The following is a 21984-nucleotide window of genomic DNA, read 5'->3' as shown; positions in this document are numbered from 1 at the left end:
AATCTCCATACTTCACCATATTGATCTGAGAGCTCATTGGTGCTTCCCTCCTTGAACTGATTAGCTCATGTGTGAATGGAGATGGATAGCTTTCTGAGCCAGAGGATTCTAGCAGGGCTGCCACCCATGGCAAGAGGTGGAGGTTTGAACATCCTCATTTAGGCAGTCCTGTTGGTTCTTCGTGTTAGGATCTTCTACTTGTGTATCAGTTACTCCGAGAAAAAGGTTTCAAAAGAAATGGATTGCTTTTCTACTATGGGGAGTGGTGTTTTCCTTCTGTACTTTTTATAAATCATGTGTGATCAATGTAGGAATTCAATGTATGTGAATGTAGGCAGATGGCTTACTTTAAAGTATATCAGTGATGTTACCAAGTTCATTTCTGAATTAAAAGGCACCTGCTCAATGTGGTCTCTAGGACCCGGGAGTCACCGTATGTTCCTTCTTGTCAAACTCTCTGCCATTCCTTTATATATATGATCCCTTAACTGCAGAAGCCCTGAGGAAGTAGTGACTTAGTGAATACAGCTCGTAAAATGTTCATGTGACCTCTGTGTACTTCCTCCTTCCTGTAATGGGCCATGTGAATTCTAGAAGTGAGGTAGAAGTAAGCCAACAAGCGGCATTTGCAGTTTTTAAAAAAGCGTGTAGATTCCGGATCGACACTAGATGGAAGCATGCTCAGGGTCCTCCCAACTCCCAGCCATGGTTTCCAAGAGAAACTTTGGGTATTGGGAAAACCACAGCCCCCATGGCTCTCAACCCCATTATTTTCATTGCACTTGGATATAAGCCCCTTGAGAAGTGTTTCCTTTTTACCCTTGAATCCCTTCCAGCGCCAGCACAGTGCTTATGCACAGCAATGAAAGTTGGCTTTGCATTCTCTGGACCTCCCCTAGACTTCATTTTCCTTCTTTTCAAACCAATTTTTTCCTTGAAAGAGTGAAGCTTGAGTCTGAGGCAAGAACCCTTAGGCCAAACTTTTGCAAAATGGAATTACGCTTCATTCTTTGGAAATTTACATCAATGAAGTACCACTTGGAATGTGAAAATATAATATTTGTCACATGAAAAATAACCTCTTTAGATCTTTGTAAGATGACACATCTTAGGTTATACCTCTGTGTCCCCCACCTTTCTGAAGGCAGGTGGTCACAATAAGGGAGAGGATGAAGTTGTACCCCCCAGACAGCCTCTGCACGATCTCCTTTTGAGCAAATGAAATTGAATGGGACATCCAGGGCCCTCAGACTGATCTGCCATGTTCAGGCTGCTAGTGAGAAATGAGCAGGCAGTTTAGACAAAGTTGAATTGGCAGGGCGGCGGTGGGGTGGGGGGGGGTGGCTCAGGGAACTGGGAGAGGACCATGCTGCACAAATCGAGCTAACCTTGAGCACCTGGCTAGATCCTGCATTGGTGGAATATTTTAGGAATGCCCTATGAGTGAGTTATGATTATTATTTGGTATCTTCCAAGTTCTTAATTATAGTCAAGAAAGATTTTTCAAATATTTTTTGGCAGGGAAAAGTCCTAACTGGTCATAAAGAAATAATAGGAAAACAGTGCATGTTAGACCTGGAAACCCTTTGCTTTCTGACTTGTGTGTAATGGCCAACATCATTAAGAGAAGTCTTCATAAGAAGACTTGATCTTATCATCCATAAGAAGGACACGTGACAGACTAATTGAGAAAACTTATACTCTTGTTGCTGCATTTTTATTATTCCCATTATCAGGACTCCACCCACACCATAATACTGCTTTCTTAATACTAAACACAATACAGCGCTAATTGTCTGACCAGCTGTGTGGAAACAGTACTGTTGTATGATTGATGTGTCGTAATAACCCATTGGTAGGCCTGTATCTATCTATACAATCTGGAAACTGTTGGCCTGTTCAATTAAAAAATTAATCGACTTCATGAGTTGGCTGAGATACGTTGTTTGATATGAATCAACCAGCTTACTACAGCAAAATAGTCAACGAGCTCACTCCATAGACACAGCATGTCCTTGACCCGTCAAGAATGCGGTCTGTATGAGCAGATACAGTTAATACTGTCTCAAAGAACAGTGTTGTAGGTGGAAAATGTAAATCATTTCTTCCTATAAATATAAATAAATATTATGTCCCCTTGCTGTGTGATCCGTACTTAGTACTCAGTTTAAGTAATTGATTTTGCTTGCATTTTAGTTTAACTTCTAGTGTGTGAATCCCAGAGACAATGCAGATGAGTAGCGTTTTCTCATTTTCTCTTTTTTGAGGATGCTTACTTCCCCCACCCTCGCTTAACCTCCATTAGAGAAGCAGTTCTTCGATCCAAAAGGTTTTTCTCCCATTTTACAATGAGAATAATGAGGACCATGGAATTCAATACCTTGCATTTCAATACCTTGCATACCTGAACCAAGATCTCAGGCATCTTGGCAGGAACTTCTAGTCTGTGTGTCAGGATAGCTGTGCTAGGCATAAATTCTCTCAGATCTCAATTTGCTATCTTTCATCATTATATTCAGATAGAAATCCCAGAGTTATAAAGTTTACAAAGAGTGAATAAAGGAAACGCTACCTAGAAATATGGAAGACATAAAGAGATTGGCTTGGGACTGACCTACAGAGTCCTGGCCTCATGGGGACAGATTCAAAAGGGCAATCCATCTGTCTTAGGGAGTATATAGGGGGTGTGTGCTATGTGGGTGGGGAGAGGGCAGTGCAGCATCATAGCCCACATGTTTTTCTCCCTGAATCTGGAATAGAAAGAATATGAAAGTAGCAGTAATGGGAAATACATTGTACGGCACACCTACCTCACACACAGATGCAATAGAGCTAGGTATGATACTGCTAAAAATCTAGGTCATGTGATTTTGATTCCAGAATCATTTCCTTGCACCTTGTATAGGATGTTTACCCTTTTTATTTATTTTTTAAAGATTTATCCATTTATTTGAGAGAGAGAGAGAGAGAGAGAGAGAGGATGCACATGCGTGCAAGAGAGTTGGAGGGGGGGTAGAGGGAGAGAATCCCCAAGCAGAGTGCCCACGGAATGCCTGGATCCCTAGGTGAAGATTGATCCCTTGACCCATAAGACCATGACCTGAGCCGAAACCAAGAGTCAGGTACTCAACCCATTGAGCCACCCTCAATCAATTCACCAGGTGCTCCGGATATTTACCCCTTTTAAATGACCAGATCTGGGGAACTAAAAAATTGGTCAAAACTAGTGCTCTACAGTGTTGGTGAATAGTGTTTCCATGATAATAATGTTCCTCCTTTTTAGGTTTGGGCCCTTCAGTGAGGCTCAGAAGTCCTCTACTCCACCCTGCCAAGCTGCGGGCTGTTGTAGAAAAGGGCACAAGCAACCAGGAGCTACGTGTTGACCTTTGGGTCTTCTGGGACTGGGGCTAGGCCAGAAGAGGGCCACCCGGCCCTTACACTGATGACACACGGGGCACCAAGGGGCCAGGGGCACCACTGTGCAGAAGTACAGGGCCAAAGGTTTTGAGGGGACGTGGTCCCCAGTCCTGCTCCAGCAGGCACAGCCAGGGGAAGGTGGTTTCCATGGACGGCTGGCAGACGGCCACTCATTCTGTTGTGACCAAATGGACACATCCTGATAAAGTTATATGTGGGCTACTAGGAAAAAGGCTCAGGATCAAATTAATATTTGCCTAAATACCTTGAGAGAAAAATCCAGTCTATCATGTAATAATTTGTGGATTTTCAAAAATATGAAGAGTGTGTAATCTTGTTCCTCTAGGTTCCTTCTCCATCTTGATTCTAGTTTACCCAGAAGAACCTCATTCTTATCTAATTTGGGGCACAATACAGACCCCCCTTGGAATTAAGTAAATGCCTGGTCTTAGTTCATCTTCCATCCAAGTCACCTTCATAGCCTTTCCCCCAAAATAGGAAAGATCATCTATCTAGATTTTATGTCCAGATAATTCCAAGGTTCTATCATTTGTTATCTATGTCTTTTGTATTTCCAAAAGCCTTTATTTTTCAAATCACAAACTTCTTTACATTTGAAATAAAGAAACTAAATCACCATTAATTTCTTTCCTTGCAAGAAAGAAACTGAGACAGTGTTAATATAAAAAAAAAAATAAACTTCCAGAGGAAAAAAATAAGATTGTTCTTTATTCCCATATGAAGAAGGCATAGTCACAGGGCACTGGACTGGGATTCAGAATACCTGGATTCCCATTCTATTTCTGGCACCTGAGCAATTTTATATAAATCACAGCCCACCTGGCCTGAGTTTCCTCTTTTATAAAATGAAGTGGTTGAACTGAAAGTAGTTGCTAGGTCCTTTCAGCCCTGATGAAGAAAATATTAACTAGCACCTACTTTCCTCCCAGGACCAGGGTGTGATTCAGGATGTACCAGTATGGGGGTACCCTCAATTCGGATAGTGCAAGGGGATGCCATTCATAGTGCCCCAGACAGGAAATCAGATAGGAACTATTGGCATTGTTAACACGCTGAGTTTGGAGCACGGGAATGAATATTGCCCAGTATACACTATTGAGAGATTTTTCACAAAGCGAAATTATTTGGCTTACCTAGAAATAACCATCCCATCCTTGGGGCTGATGCTTTGACTCCAGGAGCTCTTTCTTCAATTGCTACCACTTTCTGTGAATCCATTTCTGAGTATCTCTGAAGGCATGGATTGACCTCACACTTAGCTCTGCGACCAGAAGGGAGAATGTAAATTGTATGACGAGAGTAGGTTGTCCCCATGTCTCTGGTGAGCTGGGTTGAAGAGTTCTCCCAGGAGCCTTTGTGCCCAGTGAATTCCCATCACTGGATGGTCCTTAGGGACCTCTCCTTTGCCTCTGCCCTAATTTCAGTTGTATTTTTGGTGAGTGATATTTAGGCCACTTGGGTTCTTTCCTCCTTTCTTTGGCCAACTGCCTGATTGAAACAGCCAGCCAAAAAGGACCCAAGGACATTTTAGCCTCTGACAACTCTTTTTCTAGCTTTGACATGCAGTCTAGAAAGGAAGAAGTTACATTAAGACCTTAAGGGTCACAGAGCATGCTCACTAGACTATCCTCAGCTTCTCCCTTTCTTCACCACACTGGTATTCCAAGGACTTCAACTCTGCCCATTTCGCAAGGTGTAGGGCAGCCAAAACATTCCTTAATTTATGCCTTAGTCACTGATGTCCAGATAATGGGCCCACTGCACACCTGGAGTCCTGTGGCTGCTGGTATTGTTGCCTTTAAGGCAGTGTCTGGAAATGGAGAAAACGAATATTCTGAAAATGATAATCATATTCACAAATGCTTTCTGGACATTCCAGCCAAGCTAACAGAAAATATATTCATCCTTCAAGGGTTTTGTCTTCATTGCTTGAAATATATCTGCCTGGTTGGACGTGTGAGGAACATTGGCTTAATTATACAGAGGAGATTTCTAAAGTGTAGAGAACAGGAAACAGGTAATGGTCATAAATGAAACAATACCCAGCAAGAGAAAGCACTGGAAAATATTTCACATTAATCTGCTTTAAAATATTTTTCTTTTCTCATCCATCAACCTTTTCCATCACCTGAAATTTGTTCCTTTGTACTTCAGTTTGCATCTCCTGTATTTTGCCTCCTTTTTTGTATTCGGAGTTAGGCTTAACTACCATTATTTGGGTGTCTGCCACATGCCAGTCACTCAGCTAGGCATACTTATGTCATTTAACAAAAATAATGGCTGAGAGAGCAGCCGGGGTTTAAGGAGTTTGGATTCTTTGCCCAAAGTTCACATGGCGAGAGTGCCAAGATAGGAACCCATGTTTCCAAGTTGCAAAGCCCATATATTTCTTGTACAGTGTCTAATGGTCCTGATCTCTGCTCTTAACAAAGGGGCCTAAAATACATACATTCTCTCCATTTCTGAATTATCTCAGTGTATCTTTGGAAAACAGACCATCAGAAATTTGTGCTCCAGGACCAAATTATCTTGTAGCCATAGGCTTTAAAAGGAACACCCTCTGTGAAGCCAAATATTGTGTGTACTTGAGGATGTGGTTGGAGCCTAGCTTACTGTACCATCTAGAATCCTCCTTGGAAAACTCAGAGAGAAATTTCTCTCAGGAGTCCAGCACAGACTAAGATAGGCTGTTTTGCAAGTAACTGTTTGATTTTATCTCATGCATACTACAAATCATGTTAGTAACGCTGCTCCGCCTGCAAGGAACCAAAGTGTGGCCCATTTCCAGTCTCTGAAGCTGATTTTAGGGACTGAGCCTAGTCTTGGCTTCAGCTTGTTATCCTACCTTTATTTCCCTTGTACCCCCAGTTTCTCATTTATTCCATTCCTCTTTTATTGTGTACATCTAAACTGCTTCACATATTTTAAGGATATGGCATTTTATACATATGCCTATAAAATAACTGAGTTATAATAAATACAGTAAGTTGAGTTATATATATATAACATATATATCTCACATACACACAGTATACACACAGTACACACACACACACACTCATTTTCAAATTATTGGTTCCACAGAGTTTAACACTTTATATGCTACCTTATATACTAATTACTTGGCATGGATATGTCTTGTTAATTCAATTCATTTGTAAGTTCCTTGAGGGTAAGGTCTTAAATTCATTCAGGTCTCAATAACACCCAGCTATACGTTGTTTGATTTATTGTTGACTGGGATATGTCCATAATCTGACAAGATAAGTGACTCCTAGGTTAACCCTGCCCTCATCCAGACCATCCTTTGTAATACCAGTCACATAAGACCTGGGGCTGCGCTGGCCATAAAGTTCATAGCTATTCTAATTCCTGTCTTCATTACTTTGCAAAAGTCCACAACTGTATGGAAGAAGCAACCCATCATGCTGAGTTGTCCTGTCAAAGCAACTCGTCGGGGTAACAGTCTGTGAGTGGCAGAAACTTTCTTTCCCCTATCTCTTTACATATGTACATGCTTTGACTTCAAAGCAATGGAAAGTGATTGTATTCCATAAGCCAAAAGGAAAAATAGTCATTACCGTTTTGTGTCCACCTTAATCAGATCACATAAATTATATGTGGATGCATATGAAAACTTAAACAGGAAAGACGACTAGCATTGCCGTGGTGCACATTCCCACTTGACCCCCTGCAATATGATGAACTTACTGTTAGTTTATGAGTAATTGACATTTCAACAAGAAGCTTTTTGAAGTGTGAATAAGAGGAGTGGTAAAAAGGGCAGCTGGGTGGCTCAGTCGGTTGAACATCCAACTCTTGGAATTGAGCCCCAAGTGGGGAGTCTGCTTGGAATTCTCTCCCTCTCCCTCCCCCTCTGGCCCTCCCCCTGTTCATGCTCTCTCTCTGTCTCTCAAATAAATAAATAATATCTTAAAAAAAGCAAGAGGGATAAAAGCTGGGAAAAATTTTGTCCTTTGGTTTGACAAATTCTGAGACTATAGCTACTGTTCTATGTGAAAGAAATTGTCTGAATTCCATCATGTTGTCTGTGATGATACATAATTCAAGTGATATTTAACATGTACATACACTGTGCAATATTATCTCCAAACCTCAAAGATGTCTCTCACGTATGTAATTATCTCACATTTATATAAATGAAAAAAACTCACATTGATATTATCACATCTTTGTATAAAATAATACTGCATGTGGGGTGGGAGGCTGGCTCAGTCGGTTAAGCTTCTGCCTTCAGCTCAGGTCCTGATCCCAGGGTCCTGGAATTGAGCCCCATATCTGGCTTCCTGCTCAGTAGGGGGTCTGCTGGTCCCTCTCCCTCTGCCCTTCCCCTGGCTCATGCTCTCTTTCAATCTCTCCCTTTCTCCCTCTCTCCCTCCCTCCCTCTCTCTCTTTTTAAAAGATTTTATTTATTTATTTGAGACAGAGAGAGAATGAGTGTGGGGGGGTAGGAGCAGAGGGAGAGGGAGAAGCAGACTCTTTGCTGAGCAGGGAGCCCGATGTAGGCCTCCATCCCAGGACCCTGGGTTAATCACCTGAGCCGAATGCAGATGTTTGAGCCACCCAGGTGCCCCCCCGATCCTCTCTCTCTCTCAAAAAAAAATAAATAAAATCTTAAATAATAACGCATGTGACATCCTTGGGAAATAAGGTGCACCAGGCATATGAATGTTCTGGATAAATGAAACTTACCTTTGGACACGTTAGACTTTGAGAGAAATTTAATAAATTTGGAACCTTAACCGACTCAACCACCCAGGTGTCCCAAGAAATTTAATAATTTTTGATGGAAGACCTCTAACACAAGTCACACCATTCTCTGACTTCTTAAACAGCAGATTTGTTGAGCCTGTTCCTGATGACTCCTCATGGCTGTGTAGCGGCTGCTATCGGACACTGGGTTACAGAGCGGTTCCCTTTGAGGTTCCTTGGTTTGGGGCCTCTGACTGCCCTGCTGAGTGACTCTGGATTAAGTGTTCAAGAAGTAGAGGCCGGTCTGTTTTATTTTCTGCCTTCTCCCTGTGCTGACAGCTACCTTATTCATTTCCCAACCACACTCTGCTCTTTGACTTGGCACCTAGTTGTGAGGAGGTGGGGCAGGGCTGAGGTGGCCCCACTTCCCTGGAGGTGGCAGCCGTTTACCTCTCTTTACTTCCTCCTTTTCCGGCCACCCCAGGCCTCCCAAGGCTGAAGGATCAGCAGACACATTGATCAGTGAGTGTTGCCAGCCTCCGCTGGTTAGGGAGGTCTGGCTTGGTAGACATCTCAGAAGGGAAATCTAGAGAATTTGGTAGAGATTCATGTCCAGAGGTTTGTGTCTATGTGTTTCTTCTCCCTTTTTGAAAGAAATATTCCTGGTGACTGTGTATATGTTGAATTAGAACAAAAGGGAGAAACAGGTAGACATACTGAGATCCTAGATTCTGTGGGCTGTTGGGGCATGAGCCAGATGGCCGGTGAAATGGGTATAATGGGAAGGGGTTGGTGGAATGGAAGGAAATAAGGGGCAGATAATCATACACTGAAACCCCGCTGCCTCCTCCTTCCATCACCTGAGGAGTTAGATCACAGGGAGAGAAAGCAGTTCTTCGTTGCTTCACTAGAGAAACACAGAAAGAGGCCAGAAGAGTTCAGTTCCCTGGCTCAGCGTTGACAGGCATGTCTTTGCAGCCCAATTAGACGGTGCACAGGGGGGACTTTAGTTATCCCCGAGCAGGGGAGAGCTCCTGCTCATAAATCCCTGGGGTATTGCCACAATTGACAGGGGAGTTTTCCTGGCTGTTAGTTCTCTTGTACAGTATTGTTTTTAGTGCTTGTTTAATCATTGTTAATGTGAAATCATTTTTCTTGGACTTTGTAGCAGTTTATGACAGAGGCTGCAGATAATCAGCAGCGTTCTTTATAAAAACAGTAAAGGATTAAAGTAGTTGTGTGTCTGCCTAGCCCAGAGCAGGTTCTCACTCAGATGCGTAAAAGTTGATTTTGATTTGTCTTGGTTTTGATTTTTCTCTCCCTGCTTCTGAATACCTTTTTATAAATGCCACCATTGTCACAAAAGGAAGCCCAAAAAAATGGACGTCCATTTCGAGGGATTTTTTTTTTTTCCGCCAGAAAGGGAAAAAAAAAATGAACTAATAGCTGGACTTTATTTGTAATGATTGTGAAGAATCCTCACATCATTTTTAAATACTTGGTTCCAAGAGTTGTTCTAACAGGAGCTACAGAGTTCAGTGAGTGATTCTACAAGGTTAAGTCCTGCATTTAAGTATCCTCTTCTCAGAAGCTTCCCTGACCCCCTGGGAGGTGAAGCAGGGTAAGGTTCTCCTCAGCTTCTTTTGCACATGGAATTCTAACAGCAGACTTGTGCTTCTGTCCCTTCCCCTCGGACTGTGATTTTTCTCAAAGGCAGGGATTCCGTCCTAGTCACTTCTGTTCTTACCCCACCAAGTTTCTTTTCTTTTCTTTTCAAGATTTCAATTATTTATTTGAGAGAGCACGAGCAGGGGGGTGGCAGGCAGAGGGAGAAGCAGGCTCCTTGCTGAGCAGGGCTCAATCTCAGGACCCCGGGATCATGACCTGAGCCGGGGGCAGATGCTTAACCGACTGAGCCACCCAGGCGTCTCCCAACCAAGTTTCTAACAAAGGCCCAGAACACCAGACTTAATGATCAGAAGTAAGAGATGGGTTCACGTCCACTTTTAAATTACCAATCCATGTCAGTAGAATGTGTTCCTTAAAATATCTTTCTTAAAGTTTAACCACAGTGATTCGTGATGTCAATTTTCAAATCCGCCAGGGAAAGTGAAATCACAGTGTAGTTTCCAGACTCGTAAAAGGTAAAGGGGAAGGGGCAACAGAAAGGTTTTGATAAGTTAAGTGCAGGCTTGAGAAAGTTCTACACATTTTTCTTTTTCTAATTGTTTGCCCAAATCCACTGTTCTTAGGAGGAAGCCCGTATCTCTAATGATTAACATTCTGGGTTGTGGGAAGTGTGCTTCATTAACAATATGTGGCTTGTATTCCTTTACACACTCATCCGTAACGTCAATATAAATAGTTTCTGTGATGAGTAACTAGGTTTCTGAGATAAGTCTTTCCTTTTATTACAGCTGATAACACAGGATTATAGGAGGCGGTATGGCTAACTAGTGAGAGGTTTTGATATATAATGGAAATTATACTCATTCAGTCCCCCTTCTGAGCTCCCCAGATGCCACCCTAAATTGTTTATTGACAGTATTCATACCTGGAGAATTTACTCAAAAGCAGTGGATTCTTTTTCTCCTCTTCCCTGCCCCCCACCCCATGTCGCCTATAACTCTGTTTTCCAAAGAAAAACTATCTTCAAAATTGCCAGCTTTTCTTATCTAGAGATAAGGATCAAGTCGGTCATCAAATTTACCCCGTGCTTTTATTCATAGAGCTGCATAAAAACTTTGTCACCCAAAGCACCGTGACGCTGCATACTCACCAATTTCAAGATAACATGAAATATGACATAATCAATTTTGGAAAATAGTGAAATGGAATGTTGGCATGGAAAGCCCCCTGGGAGAGTGTTAAAACAAGGAATCAATTGCTCAGGAGGAGTTTTAAAATTACAATCAGTCAAGAAGTTTTTACGAAGGGCCAGCCGTGGGTCGGGACCTGCCAGCACACGTGGGAAGGGTCAGATGCATGTTTCTGGGGTGTTCATCACGTGGGGCAAAGATGGTTGTTTATTCCACCAACACGGAAGGACTTGCTTGCTTCTCTTGTGGGCTAGGTACCAAAGATACACAGGTGAAAAGCAGAAACCATGCAGAAGGGAAGGTAATTCAGTCATTTGGTTTTTGTCTTAACAAGCATTTATAAAATGCATCTTTTTTTTTTTTTTTTTTTTTTTGCCTGGTGCTGTGGTAGGCACTGTGGGAGCTCCAGGGGCAGGTTCCACCACTGTCCTCGAGGAGGGCAGACAGATTTACAAGTAATTACAGTACTTTGCAGAAACAGGGTGATAACAACAAAGATCCTATGCTAGACACAAAGGAAGAGGTGATGCCCCGAACAGTACAAAATATAAAACCAAAAGTGAAGTGCTAATTACGGGAAATAGACATGTTCACCTATTCTTGCAATTTCTGAAGCAGCAGAGGAACCGGGAAATACGCAGATTTTAAAAGCCTGTCTATTTTCTTACTGCCTCTGGACCTAAGCAGCAGTGGGCAGGAGTGGGGATGAAAAAATATCCAGCCCCTCCTTAGTGAGAAACTTACAGAGGATATGTGAAAATAAAACCTTTATTTCTTCCTTGGCAATTGGCTGGCACTCCTCTCTCTCTCTCTCTCTCTCTCTCTCTCTCTCTCTCTCTCTCTCTCTCTCTCTCTCTCTCTCACACACACACACACATACGCACACATAGAGTTCGGCATAAAATCTGAAAATGATACACCCCATTCTTTTTCTGAACACGAGACAAAAATATATCTTTGTTTGGAAGTGTGTCTTCAACATCCCAAAAGAAAAGGTGGCCAGGAGAAGTCAGATTCTGACTTGTGATTGGAACATGGCTTGATGCTGGAAAACTTATCATAGTATTTCTGTCCTGTTATATAGGAAAATAAGGGACCATCATATGCAAATGAAGAGGAAGAAGCCCTTAATGAGATAGCTCCCAAACTTATGCTTCTTTTCATTTTCCCTCCCCCCTTTCTCCTTTTCTGTGTGGCTAGCGGATAATCTCTTGGCTCTTTCATCTTTCCAAAATGGGAACAATAAATGCACTTTGAGGAGTCTGTATTCCCCCACCCATTTTGAAATTATTTGCAACATTAACATGTATAATAATTGTTTCTGGGGAGACAATCTCAGAGGGGTGTATTTTAGGTTTTCCTCAAAAGAGCGATAAATAACTAAAGCTTCATAGCTCGCTCGCTCGCTCTCTCACACACACACCCCAAAAACCAAAAAACTTACAGTGGAACCAAATTGTCATCACAGACTGATAAATTTGAAATAAGATACTGTCATGTTTTTGCTGAAATGAGAATAAAACCCAGGAGAGCAAAGTATGCTTTGTTTGGAAATGACACCAAGCATCTGGTGAGACAGTTCCTGGAATGTGCCCTGGATGCCACAACATGTATGTTTTTGGGACATTTGGCCACTGCTCCTTGTGACAACAGTTTATGGAGAACATTTAGCTGGATCTGCATCAACTGCTGCCCAAAGGCTGACTTGTCACACCGTATAACACTGGAGATTTTTCTGTAGAGAAGAATATGACCTCCTACTGTCACTAAACCACCAAGTCATGTTTGGGTGAACATTGTCCCCCATGAGAGTCCTTCTCACAAGGTAGGGACTGCTTTTGTCTTGCTCACCATTATATCCCAGGTCTGGCACTCATACCCACCAAAGAATCAGCTATTAAAAATAATCGATGTATTTAATGAATAAAATTTTTTTTAAGATTTATTAATTTTGTTCATTTGTTTATTTATAGATTTGATTTATTTGAGAGAGATAGCATGCCATAGAGGCAGAGGGAAAGGGAAAAGCAGACTCCCTGCTGAGCAAGGAGTCTGACTCGGGGCTCGATCCCACAACCCAGGAGATCACAACCTGAGCGAAAACCAGGAGTCGGCCACTTAACTGACTGAGCCACTCAGGCGCCCATGAATGAAATTCTTTTGGTCAGAACAGACTAACCGGTTCAAAGTATTTCTGATGGAGATGTTTGGGGATGTGTTTTCCTAATCACAGAGCCTAATTGTAGTTTTCTGTAGTTTCAATACTACTGCTTTTCTCCTTCTCCACAGAATCCGTGTCCATCAGGCACGAGCCCTCAGTCTGATGTATTTTCATTTGTGTATTTACACTTTACGAAGGGGATTTCCCATCCACTACCTTATTTCATCCTCACAAAAACTTTCTCATATTTTTAGGTGAGAAAATAAGTCTTAGAGAATTACATGATTTGACTAAGCTCTCACAGCTGGAAAGTATCGAACTGAGTCTTGAATCCTTTGTACCATGAGTTCAGTGCTCCCTTGATCATGTTCACTATGTCCCGGAGTCATGGAAATAAAGTTAGTCACAAGCTCATATCAGTACTAATCAATGTATGAATGGAAACTTCCTAAGAAACAGCCAGCTATCCAGAGTTCCATTGAATGGCCACTTAAAAATGAATTTGTTAAAAGTAAGTCAAATTCATCTCATTTAGAAAATTCTAGCACCTCCTGATGTAATTTGGAGACAGCCTAGAGCTTGAGAGAGCGAAAGGGAATTTTTTAGGCAGGTCTCTGAGCCCTATTTTCTCATCTATAAATTTAATACAATGATAACAGTTCAGCTAACTTCGAAGGCATGTTCTGTCAATCAAATCTAAAGCAATACACAAAGACTCTAAAAAAAAAAACTACACAGTGTATCAATGTCAGGTGTTACTTTTATAAATTCACAGTGTATGTCTAAATATGACCACTGCATTTGGAAAAACCAGGGTCTTTTATATATTACAAAAGAAAGAGCACACTGTTACAAGTAGCCATTGCAATGGGTCAATATGCTCTTCACATTCAGACCGTGGATATGTGAACTGTCCGTGAAATAAGTATGGTTTTGTCATTGAATGCAGTCCCCTGGAGGACAAGGTGAAATAAAGAATAAAATGCCCACTGTGACCCAGCACATTTCATTTTAATCCTTATGGTAGTCCTGTGAGGGAGGTAATGTTCTCGGTTCATTTTCCAGTTATGGAAACCGAAGTTCAGAGTGTTTTTGGGAAAATCATCCAAATCATAAAGCAAATGTAGATGAGCCTCAAGACCATGATTGGTGATTATTCCGATAATCACCAATAATAAATATATCAATAATAAATATATCAAAATAAATAATCAAAGTTGAGGGCAGTTTGGACACACACATCAGTTAATACTGATGCCAGATAAGGCAGTGTGTCTCTTTATCTTCCAAAGTCATTCGTGCCGGCGTGCTAATTGTCTTTTAAAGAAATCTTCTCAGTTTGGCAGCTTGCTAATATCTGTGTACTATTTTAGCTTTGGGTCAATGTATTAAACTCTAGATACATAAGCACAGACTATTTGGGGCCGTTCTAATGGGGTCTAGCGAGGACAGTGTGAGGCGCCTGGACCTCCCACAAGCAAACTCTAATAGCTCTGTTAACATTAGACAGACCGCTCTAATGGAGGGCCTTTTCCTAGCAGCTCATTGATTATAAATACTACTCTTAAGTATTCATATGTGGCCTAAAAAGTATTTATCCAAATGAAAATAATGATTTTCAGGAGCAACGATGTAAATTCCGAGCATTTGTGCCATGATGACCATTGGCAGAGACTTCTTGCTTATAGTGAGTTCTCTTATGTAGAAAATTAGGCAAAAATAAATGTAGTGAATTACAGTGTCATTTTTTTTCTATTTCTTTTATAGGTTGATGACCAAATGAAGCTGCTTCAGAATTGCTGGAGTGAGCTCTTAATTCTCGACCACATTTACCGACAAGTGGTACATGGAAAGGAAGGATCCATCTTCCTGGTTACTGGGCAACAAGTGAGTATAGAGATCCCCCGCCCCCCAAAAATGTCTTTTTATTAAGCATGTTCAGAATGGCAGGAATTTAACTAGGTCAGAAGCACTCTGGTGCTTTGAAAGGGAAAGATTGGCTGCAAATAATTTAGAAAAGCTGACTTGGTGCACTCTGTTCCTACACTGATGATTATGGTTAAACTTGTAAAAGCAAACACAATCACAAACATTCTGCTGCTTTCACTCTGCTGGGATTGACAGTTGTGCTTTGAAGGGTCAAAACAACTGGTAAATCAGAATTAACGATTAGTACCCAGCATTTTTTCCTTAAGTTTCTGCACTAATCTACCACACTTGTTTTGTCAGCTATTTAAAAAGCTGATACATTGTGGAATCCTTACTATTTTGGCATCATAATGGTGGAAGAGACTGATTCAAATATCATATATAAACTAAATATTTGGCATAAAGGCAAACGAGGGAAAAGGGACAGGGGTTCCAGTTTTCAAGAGCCAGCCATCATTCAAAAGGAAAATAGAAAAAATTACTGTTAGTTCCTACTCCTTTCTTTTTTTTTTTAAGATTTTATTTATTTGAGAGAGAACGAGAGAGAGGTAGCATGAGAGGGGTGCGGGTCAGATGGAGAAGCAGACTCCCTGCTCAGCAGGGAGCCCAATGCTGGACTCAATCCTGGGACTCCAGGATCATGACCTGAGCAGAAGGCAGTCGCTTAACCAACTGAGCCATTCAGGCGCTTCCCTGCTACTTTCTGAATAGATATTTTCTTAGACAACAGATACTTACTGAACATCCAACAGTGTGCCAGCCACTATTCTAGGGCATTGGCATGCATTAGTGATCAACACAGAAAAAGACCCTATCCTCGCAATGCTTAACATCATAGCAGGGAGAAGCTGACCATAACGAATCATCTTATAACAAACCTGTATATAAGAAACGTATAATGTATTAGAAGTCAACGTGCTGTTGAATAAAAGATGAAAAACAAACTGAGGGTTCTAGAGGGGAGGGGGGTGCGGGGATGGGTTAGCCTGCTGATGGGTATTAAAGAGGGCACGTTCTGCATGGAGCACTGGGTGTTATACACAAACGATGAATCATGGAACACTACTTCAGAAATGAATGATGTATGGTGATTAACATAACATATTAAAAAAAATTTAAAAAATACACACACAGAAAAGAAAAGAGAACATGCTGTGCAAAGGGGAATGCACACATATCCATGGGGGTAGTAGGTTGCATCGTGACCCAAGGATTTCTGTGGTCAATAAGAGTAGTTGCTTTGGTCTTAGTGAGAAGGTGATGTTTTAGCAAACACTTGAAGGAGGAGAGGTCGTTGTTGGCTTCATGGATATCTGGGGAACAAAGTAGTCAATGGACCTAAGTCCAACTTTATAGGATTTTGGCATGTCCCTCCCAGTTCTTAGCCTTCATTCAATAACTGATGTGTTATTAAAATAAATGCACAGAACATAGTGATTCCATAAGTCCATTGGGTCATTCCTATTCAGGCATCGCTCCAGCGTTCAGCAATGCTTCCATACTTCAGGACTCGGGCACCGTGATCTTTTACATCTAGCCATAAATGTTTATGTGCTGTGAAACCACAGCAGTGCATATTTGAAAATGAAAGGCTGTCTCCACGCCATTTGCTGTATTATTAATAAATCACATTTTCCCAATCAAATTAAAGGCAAGCACTATTTCAGAGTTTTTGCAAATTGGATCAATTCAACCATCTCCATCATTATCTGGTCCCTGTTTTTCTGTACATCTCATGAGAAAAGCCTTCTAGATGAGAAAATAAAGTCTCATGGGCTTGACTTTCTGTACTTCCATATTTTTGTTAAGCATTTTCATCCAGTGACCCAAGTCTTTGGAGGAAATGTACCCATTTCTAGAGTTTAATCACTGGGTATGCCTCCCAACCCTCTCTCCACCCCACCTCCGTTCCCCCGCTCAGCCCTACCCAACTAGGAACTGCATTAGAAGGAGCCTCAGCCCGCAAATTAATTTGATTTCATTTCATTCTGAGTTTCAGAAATCAAATGGGTTTGTGCTGTTCTTTCTCAAAGCACTTCCATTCTTGCTCTTTAGAAATACTCCTTATTTCACATTTCATTTTGCCTTAAGTGCTGCCCCTGGGTAAAGGTAATTACCATTTAAAAAGTAGAGAAAGTGCATTTCTTGTCTCTGATTTTCAGAACCAAGAACAGTCAGAAATAGATGGTATTTATCATCTTTAGTATCAATTACTGCTACTTCATGTTTTGTCATCACAACAGAATACAGAACTCCCTGGTGGAGAACTAGTTCTTCCCTTTCATCTTTCCTGTCACCCAGAGTCTTCTAGCTCCCTCCTGCCCTCATAAAGTGAGTCACATTTCTGTCAAACCCCTCTCCTACCCCTTTCCATCCAATCCAAGAATCATAATGATTCATTATAACGACATTCTTATGAAAATTATGGAACAAACCTTGTATTATCTATTGTGGAATAGGCTAGACAAAACATTTTGAATCTATCTCTGGGCTTCCTGTGATTCTTTTTTTTTTTGAGGCTCTAGTTGGCTTTATTGATTATGAATTGGGTAGCATTCCATCTAGCAAGTAGAGAAATGCTCCTGCAATTTCTTTCTTTCTTTTTTCTTTTCTTTCTTTTTTTCGGTGGGGGGGGGGGAGGAGGGGAAAGGAGGGAATCTTAAGCAGGCTCAATCTCCTGACCCTGAGATCATGACCTGAGCCTTAATTAAGAGTTGAAAGCTTAACCCCCTGAGCCACCCAGGTGCCCCATCCTGCAATTTCTTAAATAAAAGCAAAAGAAATGCTATGAAGGAAGACTTTTCCAAACAAAGCATGCAACCTTTCCAAAAGAATGAGAAAGATATTTTAATGTGGAGTCATAGACATATTTTTACATCTCCCCAGCACCTATTTAGTGCTGAATATGTTAGGTGCATGATAAATATTAGCTCATGGTACCAAAGTAGAACCACCCTATCGTAACCTAAGTGGTTAATTAAAACAAGTTAACTTGGACTCAACTCCCAGAGTATGCATCCCCACCATGTTTCCACATCTCATTTATACCTTTTTATACCTTCCCATTTTCTGTGGTGGGGCTGAGACCCCAGTGCTGGTCTGACGTTCAGAAGTTGCTTTTCACTGTAGTAGGGCTGTACTGCTCCCCAGCCTGAGATGCAGGGATGTAGGTGAAAATATTAAGTAAAATTTTCTTAGAACAGTAAATACCTCCCTGGCTGCAAGTGTGGGAAAACCTAGATTTTTTTTGTTAAAACAACAATAACAATAATAAATTATTTGGAGTATGCTAGTTTTAAGAAGATTGTTAAAGTAATGCTGAATGGAAAGGAAAGACTATGTGAAGACTTAAGAGTAGGGCAATATTCGGGGGGGGATGATTTTTTTTTTTAAGATTTTATTTATTTATTTAGAAGAGAGAGCGGGGAGAGGAGCAGAGGGAGAGGGACAAGCAGACTCTGCGCTCAGCGTGGAGCTAGACGTGGGGCTCGGTCTCAGGACCCCAAGATTATGACCTGAGCTGAAACCAAAAGTAGGATGCCCAACTGACTGAGCCACCCACACACTCTAGGGAGAACATGATTTTTAAAAGGAAAATGTATGGAGGTCGTTGAAGAAACCCAAAAGAGAGAGAACTTCCTCTTTCTTAGTATATAGTCTAACAGCAGTCAAACTATGGGTAGAGTATATTTTCATTACTAGTGCAGGCTGCTTGCTCTCTGGTATGAAAATGGTGTGTGTGTGTGTGTGTGTGTGTGTGTGTGTGTGTGTGTGTGTGTGTGTGTGTGTGTGTGTGTGTGTGTGTGTGTGTGTGTGTGTGTGTGTGTGTGTGTGTGTGTGTGTGTGTGTGTGTGTGTGTGTGTGTGTGTGTGTGTGTGTGTGTGTGTGTGTGTGTGTGTGTGTGTGTGTGTGTGTGTGTGTGTGTCTCTACCGTACACGTTGGTCTAGTTTAGAATCAAATTGACCTGTGTTCTAGTTCCTGTTCCAAATCTTACTAGCTATGCCATCTTGGGCAACTCCCTTTACTGTTCAAGTTTCAGGGTCCTCACCTACCCAGTGGGGATTGTAGGGGAATCTGCTTCAGAGAATTGCAATAGGAATTACAACAAATAGTTCTGTAAAGTGCAGACATGAAAATTAGAAGCTATCAAAACTAAGCTAACATGAAGCTGACATGTATGAAGTCAACAGCCCTATGAAGAAAGTACTATTTATTATTACTATCATCCCCATTTTACAGATGAGGAACTGAGACAAAGAGAGGTAGAGTAATTGGTGCAAGGTCAAAATACAACTAATAAAAGCAGTAGAATGTTCCAATCTAGGAAGCCTGGTTCCAAAGTTCGTGGTTTTTTTTTTTTTCTTTTTTCTTTTACGGTTTTATTTATTTATTTTAGAGACAGAGAAAGAGTGAGGAGAGGAGCAGAGGGAGAGGGACAAGCAGACTCCATGCTGAGCACAGAGCCTGACACAGGGCTCAATCTCATGACCTGAGCTGAAATTAAAAGTCAGATGATCAATCAGCTGAGCCACCCAGGTGCCCCATTGTTTGTGTTCTTAACCAACATACTATACTGCTTTTCTGTATATCTCACAGATGCTAGAGAGCTTGCTTTCACCATAGACTCTCAACTGGGTCTTCATGTATAATTTCTGTGCATGACAGCTTCTGTGGAACTTCCAAGCAAGACATTCATTTCTTTATTGAGCCTAAATGGCTTTGTTTTATTTATTTATTAAATTTTTTGGTGTGACATTGTAAACACATTGTAAAAATAAATTTTAACCTCAGAAGTATTTTAACGTGATTATTACCATTTTAAAATTACTTCAGCATTAAGAAAACGCTAGAAAGAAGAATGCTGCCACCCTAAATCAACTGTTTTTGTTGAGTTTTCTTCCTAAATGCGGGGTTTTCTTGGGTTTGTGAAGGAAAGAATTCCTCTGCCACCAAAACACATTGACCTACTACCACAGATTTGTGCAGAATGTTAACTTTGAAACAATGGTAGAAGCCTCAAGTCATGATGTTGATACCATGGTGAAAATATTAAACATTATTTCAAGGTAGCATGTAAAATACCCCTATGGGCAGCTGAACACTCACCTACAGGAGAAAAACAACTTGATTCACTTAATTTAAAAACATTTCTGAAGGCCTGATAATTGAAGGAAAATCAAAGATGTGGGGGAGGGGAATTAGACACAGTCCTGCACTCAGTGGTGATAAGAGGTGTAATTTATCGTCTAATGACGGTGATGCCTGAGCCTTGCATAGTGCTTTGCACTGTGCACTTTCACAGGTAAGCTGCATGACACGGGCTCAGATAAGATGGAAGGTTCAGAGGAGGAACTGCAAAGGGAGTCAGATGGGCATGTGAAGCTGTCCAGATTCCAGTTCTAGAAGGAAGTGCCTTATTTCTACAGAGATGGTGTTTGACCAGACTCCTTTGCAGGTGGAGATAGAAACTGAGAGCAGTGACAAGGAATTTCTGGATAAAACTTTAACTAAACTAACTAAGCTTTAACTAAACTCCACCACCTTTTTTAGCCTCAACCAGAAGAAATACGGTACTCCCATATCATTCTTTAGAAATTTCCAGGTTTGGGGTGTCTGGGTGGCTCAGTCGGTTAAGCATCTCCCTTCAGCTCAGGTCATGATCCCAGGTCCTGGGATCGAGTTCCTCATTGAGCTCCTTGCTCAGCAGGGAGCCTGTTTCTCCCTCTGTCTGCCTCTCCCCTGCTTGTGTGTGGGCACTCTGTCTTTCTCTCTGTCAAGTAAATAAATATTAAAAAAAAATTTCCAGGTTTACTTATAGAATTTTCTCAACTGCCCTGTGGTGACTTGTTCTAGAACAAATGAAAATATTTATGCTCAGTATTTTTTTTTAAGATTTTATTTATTTATTTGACAAAGAGAGCACGAGAGAGGGAACACAAGCAGGGGGAGTGGGAGAGGGAGAAGCAGGCTTCCCACCTAGCAGGGAGCTCGATGAGGAACTCGATCCCAGGACCCTGGGATCATGACCTGAGCCGAACGCAGATGCTTAACAACGGAGCCACCCAGGCGCCCCTATGCTGTTTATTTTAAGATTAATAAATAGTATTATTAAATATGCCTCAGTCTATAATATCAGGACTATAGTCCTGACACAAAGGCAACCCAGGAAGCAATTTTGTGTCAGCTTGAGCATGCATGTACTGTCTACACAATGCTTTATAGCAACTCTGCTAGACAAACTAAGGAATGCAAGGCCCCAGGTACTCCTTGACCCAATATTCTGGTATTTTCTTCCTGAACGCATCTCATGGTAAATAACGTGATGCATTTGTTACAACAGAGAAGGAAGAAAAAGACTAGACTGAATTTTTTTTAAGTGAGGGGGACCTCCAGGGAACTGCTACTTGGAGATTGAAGAGAGAAGAAAGTTAGATAAAATAGCACAACTTTTCTCAAAAGTCCCATGGCTAGCATTGTGCCTAGCACATTATGTTCGCTAAATAAATGTTTGCAGAATCGAGTCCCTTCATAGTTCATTGAGATCTAGAGTAATTGAAATAATCCCACTGCAAAGAACAGCCCAGGGCACTACTACCCAGTATTGAAATGAGGATTTGATGCTTCACACCAAATTTCTTAAAACTAAGGTCAGCCATCATGCATTCATTATGTCTTTTAATCAGACATCTATATAAGCATATGTTAAATAATCTTGTTAAGCAAAAAGGAAATAATTATCGGTAATATTAATTAGTATTAGTAACTCACATAATAATTAGTATTAATATCAGTAATATCAGGATTATCATCAATTCTATATTTTTAACATCTTAGAGTTATGACAAGAATTCGTTTCTATCAAGTATTTTAAAAATATATGCACACAAAACATATCTGTGTGTGTGTATATATATATACACACA

General features: G+C 41.1%; 1 protein-coding gene across 11 annotated transcripts in view; it reads left to right on the top strand.

The window, feature by feature from the left end:
* The window catches only part of NR5A2 (nuclear receptor subfamily 5 group A member 2), a 134711-nt gene that overhangs the window by 56076 nt on the left and 56651 nt on the right, over positions 1-21984 (top strand). For all 11 annotated transcript variants that reach the window (XR_004819375.1, XR_004819373.1, XR_004819374.1 and 8 more), the window contains one exon: positions 14899-15018. Coding sequence is in view for 8 of the 11 variants with exons in the window: in XM_027612068.2 (XP_027467869.1) it covers positions 14899-15018 (120 nt within the window). In the remaining 3 variants the exon portion in view is untranslated. The remainder of the gene's footprint in view (positions 1-14898; positions 15019-21984) is intronic.

The sequence above is a fragment of the Zalophus californianus genome, chromosome 10 (assembly GCF_009762305.2).
Source record: "Zalophus californianus isolate mZalCal1 chromosome 10, mZalCal1.pri.v2, whole genome shotgun sequence".
NCBI classification, from domain to species: domain Eukaryota; kingdom Metazoa; phylum Chordata; class Mammalia; order Carnivora; family Otariidae; genus Zalophus; species Zalophus californianus.
Note: the sequence above shows the minus strand (reverse complement) of the source record. Positions and strands in the feature narration are given on the sequence as shown.